This window comes from Westerdykella ornata (assembly GCF_010094085.1).
Source record: "Westerdykella ornata strain CBS 379.55 unplaced genomic scaffold EI97scaffold_17, whole genome shotgun sequence".
NCBI classification, from domain to species: domain Eukaryota; kingdom Fungi; phylum Ascomycota; class Dothideomycetes; order Pleosporales; family Sporormiaceae; genus Westerdykella; species Westerdykella ornata.
The window spans coordinates 383,872-398,470 of NW_022986867.1; the positions used below are offsets into that span (position 1 = coordinate 383,872).

The 14,599-nt window shown below is 55.3% G+C and overlaps 6 protein-coding genes across 6 annotated transcripts; 2 read left to right on the forward strand and 4 right to left on the reverse strand.

The window, feature by feature from the left end:
* Positions 1-513: 513 nt before the first annotated feature.
* Positions 514-2,026, reverse strand: EI97DRAFT_434832 (Arp2/3 complex 16 kDa subunit ARPC5). The gene is made up of 4 exons (XM_033798726.1): positions 1,621-2,026; positions 1,273-1,400; positions 956-1,103; positions 514-819 (listed from the first exon to the last, which is right to left on the reverse strand). The coding sequence occupies exons 1-4, from the start codon at positions 1,843-1,845 to the stop codon at positions 757-759; spliced, it is 564 nt and encodes a 187-aa protein (XP_033652468.1). The 5' UTR covers positions 1,846-2,026; the 3' UTR covers positions 514-756.
* Positions 2,027-3,208: 1,182 nt separating this feature from the next.
* EI97DRAFT_434835 (uncharacterized protein) lies at positions 3,209-3,959 on the reverse strand. The gene is made up of 2 exons (XM_033798727.1): positions 3,539-3,959; positions 3,209-3,462 (listed from the first exon to the last, which is right to left on the reverse strand). Exon 1 carries the CDS (start codon positions 3,852-3,854, stop codon positions 3,573-3,575), a length of 282 nt encoding a protein of 93 aa, XP_033652469.1. The 5' UTR covers positions 3,855-3,959; the 3' UTR covers positions 3,209-3,462; positions 3,539-3,572.
* Positions 3,960-4,469: 510 nt separating this feature from the next.
* On the reverse strand, positions 4,470-4,835 carry EI97DRAFT_443789 (uncharacterized protein; the record flags this gene model as incomplete). The annotated part of the gene is made up of 1 exon (XM_033799856.1): positions 4,470-4,835. The coding sequence occupies one exon, from the start codon at positions 4,833-4,835 to the stop codon at positions 4,470-4,472; it is 366 nt and encodes a 121-aa protein (XP_033652470.1).
* Positions 4,836-6,256: 1,421 nt separating this feature from the next.
* Positions 6,257-7,088, forward strand: EI97DRAFT_94031 (uncharacterized protein). The gene has a single exon (XM_033803224.1). It carries the CDS (start codon positions 6,459-6,461, stop codon positions 7,026-7,028), a length of 570 nt encoding a protein of 189 aa, XP_033652471.1. The 5' UTR covers positions 6,257-6,458; the 3' UTR covers positions 7,029-7,088.
* Positions 7,089-9,675: 2,587 nt separating this feature from the next.
* Positions 9,676-12,373, forward strand: EI97DRAFT_380409 (uncharacterized protein; the record flags this gene model as incomplete). Its single annotated transcript, XM_033795757.1, has 2 exons — positions 9,676-11,361; positions 11,513-12,373. 2 exons carry the CDS (start codon positions 9,676-9,678, stop codon positions 12,371-12,373), a joined length of 2,547 nt encoding a protein of 848 aa, XP_033652472.1.
* Positions 12,374-13,072: 699 nt separating this feature from the next.
* EI97DRAFT_443791 (uncharacterized protein) lies at positions 13,073-14,572 on the reverse strand (the record flags this gene model as incomplete). The annotated part of the gene is made up of 5 exons (XM_033799857.1): positions 13,073-13,165; positions 13,200-14,014; positions 14,116-14,161; positions 14,426-14,487; positions 14,527-14,572. 5 exons carry the CDS (start codon positions 14,570-14,572, stop codon positions 13,073-13,075), a joined length of 1,062 nt encoding a protein of 353 aa, XP_033652473.1.
* Between the last annotated feature and the right edge of the window lie 27 nt (positions 14,573-14,599).

Below are 14,599 nucleotides of genomic sequence, written 5' to 3' on the forward strand. Positions count from 1 at the left end.
GAAAATAGAGGGCCCAGTCTTCATTATGAGCCATGTGCCTGTGGGAGAAACCGCAGTTAGAGGGGGAGACCGCAAAGGCGGATCAAAGACCTGTCTAGGAGGTTAATTAGTGACACTACTGCCCGTCCGTTGGCGATCAGGCGAGACCCTTCAGGTTGCTATTGCAACCATGTTTCATCAGTCATCAACGCTCCATGTTCCCAGCACGGGGTAGCATGGAAGGAAGCATGGAAGCATGGAAGCACGGCACCGTTGCCGCGAGCCTGGTTCCCTTGACGTGGCCTGTCGAGTTGGCGTCTTCAGTTTCATAACCGGAGGAGCTGCTCCGCTTCCCTGCTCCTGGTAAAATTCAGGGTGGCTGGGGAAGCGAGGTCGCAGGGCTGAAGAACATTCCATTGGGGCTGCTCACCATGTCAGTGCGTTTGGCAAGGTAGGTAATAAATTCATTTCGGCACCAGAGCACGGGCGGGAGGGCGGGAAAAAGGTCTTCAAAGTCGAGCCGTTCTCCGGCCCGGATAAGTTATGGCTCAGGACTGATGAATTGCACATGAACAAAGGCTGAATAGAAGGGTCTCCTGAGCCTGGCCTCGGATGGCCTTGCCCGTATTAACTCGTGTATTCATGGCTTCCTCGTACTCCGCTACGTGCTGTGCTGAGGCGGTGTTGACCGGATGAGGTTTATCTGGATCGCGTCTGCAATTCCCATTTTCTGTGAGTCAGCGTGGTAGCTGGGCGTTGGTGAGCTACGCTGGCCACTCAGACAGTGCGCCTATCAGTCATGACTCGAACAATAGAGCCAGGCCCTGCGATTTCAACCAGCTGTGATGTGTCAGTGAAAGAACGTGAATAACGCGGAACTGAACTGCAGCACTGGCATCTAGTGAAGCATAGAGTTGCGACATTCGGCAACCACAAGAGTAGGCAGTCCAAGAAATGAAAATGATCCAATGCATACCTTCTCGTGCCAGCTGAGCAACACGCTCATGGCTTGGCCGCCGCCTTCAGTTGCTCCGCGAGGGTGAATCTGGGAAAAGCCGGTCGGCTGGGGTGTGATGTTCCGCGTCGGATTCGACGTGCTCGTCTGTCCCATTCCCTTATAGCTGCTCCCAAGATGATTAGTCAAATGTGTACGAGTGTAGAGACTAGATGTGCTGTAGGACACGACTGGGGAACACGGTAATATCAAGTTACAAAGCACTCCAAAGCGGCACTGAAAATGGGTATGTGACGGTGTAACCTCCCAACGGAAGCGACTGAAGGACCCGAACGTACATATATTTCATCAGCACATCCAGCGCTTCTGGCCCACCGGGAGAGCTGTATATGCGATTGAGTAGCGGCGACATTTCCGACTGCCGGATTGACTGCAAAATCTCAATAACTGTAGCGAGGTGTACTTCCTGAGTTCATTGATATTCAAGTCAGCCCTGGCTTTGGTTCCTTTGCGCGAGTGCGAGGGTGCGGGAGGAAGGGAGGTGAACCGAGGGAGGATCAATGGTGTAGCAAGAGTGACGGTGCCAACGGGGACAGAGCGGACGCGGAATGACACTCAATGGTACGGTCCAACGCCGGGTCTTGGAATGTAGAACGATGATGCTGAGGTAGCATGTGGTCACCTACCTTGCCCTTGTCGTCTGCGCCACATGGCGGGTTCTCCAACGCTCCCCGTAGAGCGCCTTCATTGTCTCCTCCACGAAGCAGCTGTCGTATCTGCGAGGCTAGTGATTGCACATCGGCGGTGGCTACGGGGGTAACGGAGGGTGCAAGGGTGGAGAGGTCGAAGTTGGCCGGCGAGTCTGGGTCCAAGGCATCAATGTTGATGGTCCGCCAGTTGACGTTGGCCATGATGTCGGATAGGTGGGTGCGAGACGATCGATTGATGCGGAGCGGCGTGGTCGGGTGGCGTCGAGAGAGAGGGGGCACGAGTCGCCGATGGATTGGCTACAAGATGGGCGTTGTGGGCGTGGTGTTGTCAGTTGTCGTGAGCAGTAAGTGAGGGTAGCTAGGTAGGAGGTCAAGAGGGAAGGAGGGACGTTGACAGCAGGGAACGTGGGGCGCCCGACAGGCTGCGACCCACCCTAGTGCCAAGACTTTCAAGCCCAAAAAAGCATCACCATCCAGCCTCCTACAGTACCTAGGCAGGTAGATAGGCACAGCAAGGATGCATATTCATCCCACGCCCAGAACGGACGGTACCGTACAGACGCGAGACGAGACGAGCCTTTCGGGGACGCCCTGGCGGAAGATCCGACGCGCCACCAGTGCGACAGGACATTCCGATTGCTACGATACACCTTCACTTCCATCCAGATAGCAGGGGTATGTCACTCAGCCTGACACCTCAGGGGAATGACAGGCCCTGCCAAATATTGAAGGCGCAGTCGCAAGGAAGCAAGCCAAAAGCAACTGTGTCACCCCACCTTCAGCAGCTCGAATCGAGATCAATTGCTATCCGCGCGACGCCAAACAGACGGACGGGGAGCGATGGTCCTGTCACGCTTGAAGTGTCACCCGCATGGTACGTTTTGTAAGAAGTGATTACAACAGTAAGTCTATTCCACCCGGATGTGTCGTGGGACACACGGGACCGGGACCCAGGCTGATCTAGCTCCCATCTAAAGAAAATCCAGGCCCATGCCGTCGCCCTTGACGGCCGCTTTGCCTGAACGCAGAAACCATAGTAGCAGTGCACCCGGTCATGAACCGAAAGAGGGACCCAGATCCAGTACCTGCCTGTCGAGTGATAATACAAAACTCCACTGCCTCATCTATGCGAGCGAACGCCGGCAGTGTGGGAAATCTAGAAGAAAGTGCCGTGATAAATGCTGTCCCGGGAGAGAAACAAGGAAAGTCCGATTTTGGTATCCGTGCCTGAGCCCACCTAGTCTAATAACGCCGAAAGGAAGGAGACTTTTTCTTTCGCAAGGAGAAGGTGCGTCGCTGGGAAGGGTACGCGGAAGCAAGGGAAGCGCCGAGTGCTGGTCGAAGGCTGAATGCGGGTGGTGGTACAGGGGTATTAAATCCGCAGAGACGAAGACGAAAAGGCGCTGATGATTAGAAAGGCGTAATCCCGAAGGAGTAGAACGGAGTCGAAGCAAGACGTGGCAGAGTATACGAGGTGGGTGTGTGGTCGGTGATTGCGACCAGATCGATGAGATGGGGGGCGGTGTAAGGCTGCAGCGGTAAAATGTTAGGGTCGGGGTGTTCATGCAAGGTAAGCCGATCGTGATAACTTACGAGGCGGCGCAAGCCATCCCTCCATTCCCCGACAGCAAAAGTCGTCGAAAGCCGAAGTGGTCGCAATGGCGGTGCGAAGGGATGCTGTCGAGGGAGAAGCGAGTGCTTCTAACGGCGCTTGGGCGGTGGAGGCGGTTTAGGGGTGCCAGTCGTGTCGTAAGCTCCACGGCCCATGTTGAAAGATTCGGATTCCCGGACAATCATTGTGTAGAGGATATCGGAAGGCTTTATGGTGTCAGCGGGTGATGACGAGAAAGAGGTGACTGCAGTCAGCTCTCGCCGACGCCGTGGGCTGACTCACACAATAAATGATCGAGGGCCGGCCGGACAAGGTGTCACAGGCAGCTGAGTGGAATAGGGCTGTGGAAGGCGTAGAGGGAGACTTCTGGACTGGGCAAGGTGTTCCGGTGGCAGAAGGGGTTCGAGAGGCCGACGGGTTTGTATTGTTGTTCCAGTGGACGGCAGCCAGGCAAGTTCGCAGTTTGGAACTTTTTCAGAGTAGAGAGAGGAGGGAGAGTGAGGTACCCGGGGAAGAGGGTAAGGCGAGTGAAGCGAGTAGATGGTGGATGAGAGAAGAAGAGTGGGAATGAGAGCAGGAATTTCTCGGGGCGTGCCATTCCTGATATAAAAAGGGCGGACTGGGGGGGATAGAAAGGGGTCCTGGACACCTGGACGCTGGCAAGTCAGGACGGCTTGGCTTTTTGGGCGAGACAAATGAAATTGGGAGCAGTGCTTTTCAGGATGGCTCGCACGGTGACGTGCCCGGGCAAGTTTCAAAAAGTTGGGCGCACCCACTTTGTGCCAAAGGGGAGTGCCGGGAGGCCTGCTGGTATTGCCCGCGGGTCGGTGATGGGCCAGGGAGACGGAGGACAGGGGGGTCGTCTCTTTTCCCTTGATGATCCACCAAAGACCGTGGGTCCGGGTAGCCCCTGTCACGCCAGGCGCGCGCCAAGACGGCGCTAGAGCCTGTTCCTGCATCCGCCCGTGAGCCCCCGTCGGCACGTTTGACTTGCAGTAGTGAAGGACTTCTCTGCAAAGCTGTGAATCCAGGAGACTACCCACTGCTGCTATTCTACTAGTACTTGTATACAGTAATCTCTACGCCGACGTATCTGTCCGTATCCCGCAACCAACGTTCGCTCTACTCCGGCCACCGACGCTGTCACCTTCTGCCTTACCCTAGGGTGCTGGTTGGTACATACATACTTTAATATCCATGCGCTGACACGGGCTCATCTCAGCTCGCAACCGTCCTTTGGCACAGCCTGCGCCTTTTTGACTCGCAACCGCAACAGGAATTGCTCCTGGAACTCCGCTAGAAGCCCATTATTCCCGTCCGGACGCCTCTCCGTCGGACCCACTGCTGGCTGCGCGCTCTGCATACTCAACACATCACCACTCACCAGGACCCGGGTTGTTGGAGGCTTCCCTCGCCCAGGTCCAGCAATCCTCAGGCGCGACTTCTCTCCGCTCATGACTTTGTTGTTCATCTTCAAGACAGGAAATGATTGCTTTTTCCCTGAGGCACAGTCGGTAGTCGCGTCAGTCTGGCTTATCAGTGCCGTCCAACTACATATCCGACGTTGCTTTTCCTCCATGTTTCTTTGTCTATTCCCAGCTCTCTGGCCTGCAGTACCCTCCACGTGGGACTGAGACCGACCCGCCCGTCCGATTCCTCCTTTGTCTCATTCTCTCTCTCGTCTTGGTCCTGGCGCAACGTGACTTTCGTTTGCGGGCGACAGCACAGCCATTTCGGGCTGCGGGCAGTCATACCCGCCTTGTCGTCGTCGCCGCACGTCGTGTCTCCACAACTGCTCTGCGATACCGAGACTGATGAGATACTCCACCAACCGTCGACGCATGTCTCTCCCTTGTTCCGCGACGCCGCTCGCCCAAATCTTCCTATGACTAGTAACCGTGCCGCCATGCCGAATGGGGCATGAGCGTTGGCTTGGCCAGGGCTTGTTGTCTCTTCTGGAAACCCTCTAGAAAATCGCGCCCTGGTCGCCCTGGTCGCCCTGGTCGCCATCGTCCGTTGCGTTGCGACCGACACCCGTCAAACCATAATTGCGATCCAGAGACCATTATTCAAAGTGAGCTTTGGCGATCCTTGTGGTGTCGCATCCGCCATCAGCAGCTTTTGCGTTGAGACGTCTTTTGCTCTCTGCAGCTCCAACCCTGTGGATAGGATGCCATGTGGCTGAGGCGCGCCTCGCTGTGCCTCGCCGTGCCTCGCATGTGGCACACCAGTGCCATCATCATCGACAGGCTACTCACCGATCTGTAGGCGCCTTTGGCGGGCAGAGGGCTCGGATTCTGGCAAGAATTGGACCCATCACCGCGTCGTTTCGCCGACCACCCAACAGCGCCCATTCTGTGTGTAGCGACATGCACGCCTCCGACTGGCTTGGTTCGCAGCAAAACCCGGCTGCATACCGTGGGTCCCGAACAACGAGCCCGTTTCACACAGACACACAAAGGCTGCCCTGTCATCAAATGAGAATTCACCACAAGGTATGCCTACTCAGCCAGGTCATTGTGTCGCACTCCATTCTTATTATTGACGACAAAAAATCAGAGACAGGAGGAAACAGCACACCTACCCCGTCACACCCAGCTGCAAGTCAGAGAATTCTGAATTCTGCCTCGCAAGCACTTCCTTTGCAGCGCACATGGCCGTTATCGACTGACTTGTCGGATGATGACCGTTTTTGCCAATTTGGCAGAATTACGACGGGCTCCCGCTTCCTTTGTACGAGCCCGCTGCCCAATAATAAAAACGCATGTCAATCCCGTAACCTGATTGGCCGGACATGACGACTCCAGCTCCGGACAACCGTGACATCCCATCCCAACAGCCTTGCCCTCATTATTGCCAGGGGTCACCAGGCCTGGTCTCTGTGCCGTAACGAGTTCCTTCTTCCCAAGAAGAAAGTGCATCTGGACGAAAAAGCAGCACCTTCACCTTCATATTGCTCTCTCTCCTCCCGTCTCTATGTATGCGTCGCTGACGAAATGATCCTCGAGCTATATTCGCGGGTTTGCTGCCAATCCCACATGTGCAATTGCTTGGTTGTACCGAAGATTGAGCACTGTACAGTACTTGAGGCAAGCCGCATCTCTCGATCGTTCGATTGCGTGCCTCTCCGTCAGAGCAATCCTGGGATGCTCTCGAGTCCCCAAGCTACGCTGACAAAACTGGCTCCGTCGGGGAGTGCGGAATGTGGGTTTGGCGTTTGCAACCTGACCCGTCGTCTGATGAGTTTGTGAAGGATGGACTCATTCTCCCGGCAGCTTCTGCAGCGGGGAGCCCAAGCCGATGGAAGCGAGTGCAAGGGTGGGCTGCAGTTACGAGGGGGACAGCTCTTTTTTTCACACACTCGACTCGACTTTGGCGTCGCCTGGCTTCTCAGGCAACCCTGCTCACACGTGGAGCGCCTAACCGGCTACCTGTAGCGCATCTGGGCAACCGGCGCTTTTCCCGCGACCCTCAGACTAGGCACCTTTGCAGCGTTGGAACCGGGAAGCAGCATACCTGTATATCACAGAACTACACACTTACTGCTCCGTTCTGCGGAGTAATGGGGTCGGTACTCGATGCTCCCCTCCCTCCCGATCGCCGTTATACACTAGGATACACCAAAGCAACCGTGTCCGCAGTCATGGTCTTCACTAACCGGGACCCGATTAGCCGGTGGAGTCGTCGTGTCCGTTTGCGAGCACGACCTCCAGTCCTCCCCCAAGCAGACTTGTTCGCAGTTCACCACCTCTTGCATCTCTTCGCCGTTTGACGTTTCACCGTGGCTGATGTCTGCCTGGGCTTGTGTGCTGTGAGCCGTCCTCGCTCCAGTTCTGCGGTTGCACTTTTTCACCCTTCCTCGCATCCTATGCATATGAGAGTGCAGCTCGTCTATCTATCAAACCTTACTCGCAGCGAAAGGTGGTGTCCAAAAAGGTCAGCCGCATGGACTAAGATTAGACTATACGTGTGACGGACATGTACACCACACGAGATGCGGAGTCCGAGACTAGCCGGCTTCCATCCTAATCACGGTGTACTACCTGGCTTAGTAGACTATCATTCTTGATTGAACGCAGAGCACTCTCGCCGGTAGCCACTCGACTGGTTCTACCTTTTACTGATCAGTAATACTCCCGCTTCGAAGCCTTGATATGCGATTATGTGCTGCTTATCTCACTTCAATCATGCTCACTTGCAGCTCCTTTCTTGCGTACTGCTTATTCAAACCTCAGATACTGTGGTATACCTACCCTTTATTTCAGCCACTATGGTTACGCATACCGGTATGCAGTCAGATACCCGACAAGCGAAGAGGAACTCTGCAGCCTTGCCCGACCAGAAAACAGTTGCTGCAAGTTTACTGTAATAACAGTAAGACCAGCCTCGGAATGCAGTCGGTAAGCAGGTCCAATAGATGACTGCATCAACCAGAATCAGTCATAATCACTCTCTATCATAAAAACGGATGCTTAAGAGCAAGTCCACGCACATTATACATCTCACCTCAGCGCCACCAAGGCATTTGCCCCCTTCATCTACTTCGGTCAGACTCATCAGCTATAGCACCCATCTTATCAACACAAGCGATGTCCGGAGTAGAGAGCTCCCATGGTTTGCTGACCACCACAAATAACATAAGACGACGGCACTCTTACACGTGGGCCAGAGTCAATGCAGCCGTTTTAAGTTTTTTGCTGACTGTATCTCGGCAAAGCTCATATTCGCTGCGCACCGTACCGCAGCCGTAGCCGTATCCCGTACCGATGTGGAAGTGGCAGAAGGGCAAGTGCGGCAGGCCGATGCCGACGCCGCTGACGCTTCGCATCCGTCATCCGCGAGGCTGGCAATGGAGATACTTGTACGCGTGTTCGGCAGGTTTCCTCTTATCGCCTTATATCACTCTGGATACCTTTAGCTAGCTGGTTGTGCGGGTTTGCTACTGCGCTCTGAAGACCTTGTTTTTAGGTTGGGTTCTTTGTCGGTCGATCCTATCTGATTGGTTCATTTCATATATATATTTACGTTCTTGCTATCCAATCATCTTACTAACCTTTTTCCTTCCCTTTTATCTTCAATCTTTTCTCTTTTTCTAAGAATCCTTTCGTCTTTGTTCTCTTCTCGACTTGTCTCGTCGCTCTTATGCGGATGGCAGGTGAGAATGGTGTCGTGGCTTCCCGGTTGGAGCTCAGCCTCAAGGTTAGAGGACACGCTAACAGCCTAACACGCCTCGAGGATCTAGGCCTGGCTTCCATCCTCGTAACGAGCAAGCTGATTTCTGGTCGATAGAAGCCTTCTACGGAGTACTTTGCCGCGAAGATGCAGTGCTAGGGCAGTGCACGAGACCATTCTATCTCATGCCTGGGGATTCTCTGTCCCTTAGGGAGGGTTGGCTTCATCTTTTCCATTTACCATGATTTTACCCATTAGCTGCCACACACTCTCTTTACCACAGTAGTTGCTATTCTCTGCAACTGTAGCCTCTAAGCGATCCGCATTTCAATGGACTGGTAACTATACAACAAGGGGGGTGGCTGTGTCAACTACTAGCTAAGTCGTGCTACGACCCTTTTATTGCGGATATGTATTGCATCGTACGGAGTACACTGCCACAGGAACTCCGCGACCTTCTACCGACTCGCACTATCCATACACACGTCTTCACCAGCGAGTTGGAATCTCCAAAAACGCGACGTGCCACAACGAGTGGCTGCAACCACCTTGGACCCTCTCAGCCTCACACGAGCTGTTATACCCAAACGGGCTAAGCTCAATTGATGCATCGCCAAATCGGGCACGGCCATGCAGCCTCGAGTTGGGAACCCTTTTCTTCACCGGCAAGTCGGGAAGTGGAAATGGACACTGTGGACTGTACAGAGTACATAAAGGCGTAGTTGCATGCCTCTAGAGCGCGGCTGTTCTTCCATTGACTTGTCGTCGGCGTACAGAGTTACCTCATTTCAGCGTCATCTCCTCATTTCATTTTCAGTCACGGTTTCCGTGCTCGACGACGAACCGGGCAACGTTCATCATGGGTCTTGTTTGAGTCTCCTCGCCTTGTTACGGAGCTATATCCTCTTTTACTTGTTCTGCTTTCTTATTCTGTTATTTGAGGGTTTGCTTATTGTTCTATTCTTCTAGCCAAATCATTTCTCTCCGGTCGTGTGGCTCCTTCACGTCCATATTTCTTCTGTTGCCAAAGTCAACGGCTCGGGGATCATTCATCTTGCAGAATACACCAACATTCATAAAAAATGTCAACAACGTCTCTAACCGGCGCACTGCGCCGCACACCCGCAGAGCGCGAAGCCAACGAGCGCCGCCGCGTCACCATCGCCGCCCTGGACGCCAGCCTCTCGGAAGAGAGAAAAGAAGTGAAGAACCGACGGGGGGAAGACGGAGGAGATGGACATGAGGTGATGGGGAATGGAAAGGAGGGCACGAAGGAGAAGGGCAGGCTGGAGGAGGAGGATCCTCCGCCGTACACATCGTCCACGTCATTGTCCGTCCAGAGAGCTACGGGAGCAGAAACGACACCGACTCCATCACACACCGTCCCAACCTTCTCCAAGGTGGATTTCACCCGTAGCCCCTTGGAATTGCCCACGGTCGTGGAGTGCATGACGCACTTGAAAATGCTGCATGCCTTTGCCAAATTGAGGCACGACGTTGGGACTCGGGACGGCTTGTTTGGCATCTGGGATTTGCCGCCGAGCGCCGCTGGTGAAACTGCCTCAGCGGCGCAGAAAGAGAAGGGGCTAACTGAAAGGGATGCCCAGGACGAAGCAGATACCTCCAATGCTTCTACCGACAAAGCCACCTACACGGACCTTGCCGAACGCATCCGCGAAAAACGCTGGAGCGTCCTTGTTCATCTCGCCGCCCAGCGGTACGACTCCTGGTGGACTACTCTCGCCGGTCGGAATCGCAGCCCTCAATTCCCCTCCGCCACGCGGATGCATCAGTTCGACGCCTTCCCAGCCCCAACCGATTCTCCTGCTACCCGAGCGGATAGGTTCCCCCTCGAAGGGTCCGGTCTAGAGTCCCGAATGTACGTTGAAGATGATGTCAGTGAAGGGAATGATTCACTGGTTCCACCTCTCGATGTCCTCATGCTGTGGCACGCACATATGCTGAATCCGCGAATCTACATGGAAGACTGCATGCGTCTCTCACGGCATTCCCTTTGGCATACAAAGTTTCCCTGGGAGACCATCCACCGCATCATCGACGGCGAGACGTTCGAGTACCGCGTCCCCGAGGACGGCGACGCTGTGTGGAATTTTGAGCGGGATACGCGCCGGCCCTTTGACGTCTTGATCGACGAACCCAGGGGTGTCAGAGAGAGGACTTCGTTTTCGCTCAAGTGTCCTAGGTGTAGGAAGAAGAAGTTGGACGTTCCGTGGACACGGGCGCCCGGTAAAGACAAGACCACCCCCGAGACAATGCAAAGTTACCTTGACCACGATACAGGCTTCTCCGGAGCGAATTTCCGCGAGACATGTCCGTCCTGCACGCTCACCGTCACGCATTCGACCCTCCGCGCCGCCAAGTTCATCGACGACGTGGAGAAAGTCCGCATCCAGTACATCCCCTTACCCGGCACCATCCTCAAGACCAGGGGCATGGTCCAAATGACGGAGAAGAACAAGCACATCGGGACGCACGACCCCTTCTTCCCCAACCGCGTCGTCTCGACCCTCGACGAATTCCGCGTCGAGGCCATCCGCGAGAAACTCGACCACCTCACCATCGATTACCTCAAGAACCGTTTCGAGCAAATCATGAACGACGAGGACACGATTAGACGCGTCAACTGGGAGCAATTCACCCCGGAGAAACTGTGCAGGCACAGCAAGATCGCCGTCCGCAAGACGCTGTCGCACTACTGGGACAACTCGTCGCCCTTTGGCATCGACCTCGTCGGCGCCGTCATCCGGCAGGCCAGTTTCGTGCAGAAGATGCACCGGATCGATTGGCTGCATAGCCCTGCGTGGAAGAGCACCATGCAGAGGGCGATTGTCAAGTATCATCGTTTTACGAGGATCGTGGCGGATAATTTCTGGAAGGTGGCGGTCCCGACGTTGGATGTGGATTTGGCGTGGGTGAGTTACGGTCTTTCTTCTTGTCATAATCGTTTTCTTGTACTCTGACGGTTTTGTTTTTTCTTTTATTACTTCTCCTATCCTCCCCCCCCTCGTCTCTCTCTAGATATCTACACCCCAAAACCACGCCCTGAACTAACCCTCCGCCCAGCACACACAGCAACTCACCCCACCCCTCTACTACCGCTACACCCTCGCCGAGACGAAGAGATTCGTCAACCACTCGGACAAGATCCCCGAGTCGGAGCTCCACGCCTCCTTCGCCTGGACCTCGCGCGTCTACGAGGCCAAGTACGGCACGCCCTACGCCGAGTGCGCGTGCTGGTACTGCGAGTGCGTGCGCGAACCGCTGCGGTCCAGCCTGTCGAACACGGTTTTGGATCTCCCTGGGGTACCTGGGGCAGCCAAGAGGGGGTACTCGGTGGAAATGGTGGCGCGGAGCGAAGAACGATGTAGTGGGAAGAAAGACGCGTCCGTGGGCGTGCACGTGAGCGCCCACGATGCGGTCAAGACGGTCGTGCATGTGAAAGGTGTGGGTGGGGTTTCGTGGGCGCAGCAGCGGAGGGCCGAGATGGAGGCGCTGGACCTGCAGTATGCGAGGGTTTGTAAGAGGTGGGCCAAGTATCAGAAGAAGCAGGAGAAGAAGGGTAAGAAGAAGGATGGAGAGGCGCCGTCTAGAGAGGGCGATGCTTATGTCTATTCGGCGTATGGGTACCCCGTCATGTATCCTTATCCCGTGTACGTCCCTTACTACGCCGAGCCGACGTGCGAGGGGGACCGGTTTACGAGTGCGGGGGGCGGGATCGCGGGCGCAGCTTGCGGGTCTTGCGCTGCGGGCACGTGTACGCCGAGTGCGAGTATGGGGTCTTGTACTGGGGGTGAGGGGACGCCTGATTGCGCGGCTAGTTGTGGTGGGGATGGACATGCGAGCGGAGGGTGTGGGGGTTGCGGTGGTGGTGCTGGTGGGTGTGGTGGTGGTTGTGGAGGTGGTTGTGGTGGTGGTGGGGATTGAGTGAGGTAGATTGGGAAGTCTGGGGTTCGGGATTCTTTTTCCAGCACTCTAATTTTACTGGGGCTCTCTCGTCATCGTCGGTTGTAGACTATGCTGCGTCGTGGCGGTTGAGTGAATGGGAGATTGTCAAGCTCGACCGTCAGGGGCTCGTTTACGGCACTTTGGTGTTTTTGCAGGGTGGAATAGAATCCAGCTCTTTCTGCCACCCAGCCAACGTGCTCCACTTGGAAATGAATGCCACCTTTTGCCTTCTGCCGACTCGCTGGCCATCCTCTTCCATGATCTTCGTACTGCCGCTGTGCAGTACATATAAAGACGGTCCTCGTCTTAGTCCACAAACCTCCAACGCACTCCCAATTCCCTCGCCCAGATCCACCACTCATCCCCCCTCAAAATGCACCCTCCCAACATGCCACCCCACAGCCCCTTCATCCCCCTCAAACTCACCACAAACAGGACACGTCGCTGTCGCTGTCGCCGTCGCCGTCGCGATGGGCATATCCGCCGCCGCACCGGCTATCCTAGTCGCGGACTCGAGATCCAGCGCTTCCATTCGCTGGAGCGCGGCGTCCACGTACGCGCTTAGGTTATTGTTGTGATTGCCGGTGGATCCGGATTCGTCTTCGTACGTATATGTGTAAGGGTCGGCGCGGACGTCGGTGACGTGATGATAGGAGCGTGAGGATTGTATGGTTCCTCCTAGGATCGGGCCTTGGTTTCTCGATGCCGCGCCAGTTGCTCTCCCGCCTCCTCCTCTTCCTCTTCCTCGTCGTCCTCCTCGGCCGCGTAACTCTTCGCCGTGGTACATGTCGCCATGGACGAATACCGTGCTGTTCCCGTTCTGGTTCTGGTTCGCCTGGCCGCCCTCCACTGCTCCTCGTGCGCTTTCCTCCTCATCCCCAAGAACCCTCTCGACTCCGGCGCCACCCGCGGTCCCCTCGCCACCATCCCCATCACCAAGAACACCCTGCACCCTCCCCACCCTTCCATCCCTCAGCCTGACCTTCACACCCCGTGGATGATCACCTCGCGTCAGGATCTGCTCTACGACGCCTTGCACCTGTCGGCCCGTGGACTGATCCTGCTTCAGGATGATGGAGACGCGAGTCGTTCCCGGTACGAGGGCGGAGCGGGGTGGGACGGGTGGATGGTTGTGACGCGGTGGGCGGGGTTGGCGGGTTTGAAAGACGGAGCGAGAGAGACGAGACGGAGAGGGCTGGAAGTTCCGGTGGGAAAGGGCTCGGGGGTGGGAGGGTGATGGTGTGGGTTGGTTGTTTGTGGTGGTGGTGTTGGTGGCCGATGTGCTGTTTCCACCGTCGTCGTTCTGACCAAGTCGACCATTTCCTCCTCTTCCCCTTCCTCTGCCTCTCCCACCGCTCGATCCCCCTCTTCCGCCGTCACTGCCATCGCCACGAGGCTGGCGATTCGGTCGATAGCGTCTCCCGGTCTGCATATCGCGGATCTGATAATCCCTCGTAACTGCAGATATGTCTGCGAATCCAGCCTCTGGGAGGAGAGAATATCTCTTTCTGACTGCTGACTGTCTGACGCTGGCGCTGCTTCGTATACCCCAGGTTATCAACATCAAAACATGAAAAACCCAACCATACCCCGTTCCCCGTTCCCCGTTCCCCTCTATTCCTCAAAAGAATGGCAGTAGAGAGTGAATGGCAGCAGCGTAAGAGAGTGATATCCACCAGATACACCACTACATCCACTCACCACGCACGCCTCAGACTGACTATACAGAATGATAAACCACAGAGGAGATGCCCAGAGGGGGATCACCTAAGAGGTACATCCAATATAAAAAATATTGCCCTAGATGGGGAAGATTTATAAGAGAGGAAGAATTCGAAGACACGGCTGGCAGGGTTGTAGACGCTTTGTCCGCTAGGTCGAGCTTGTGTTTGAGCGTTCTTCTGCTTCTCCTAATCCGCAGCAGCTAAGACTCCCCAGGGGGTGAGATAGATATTGCAGAAGAGTGGTCGACTTTGTACTGGTTGGAGTCGTGGTGTTAAGGTGGAACCTTGGAAGAATGTTAGGACGAACCTTAGCTGCGGGAGCGCCCGGAGACGCTAGCTCTGAAGTAGCTAATACCAAAAATAACCAAGCTAGATCAAAAAGCAGATTAGCCTCTTTTTGATTCTCACATCCTTCAGGCTCGAACTGGGTAGAATATTCCAATTCCGATTCCATCTCGTCCCTCAAAGCTCTAGTACATAG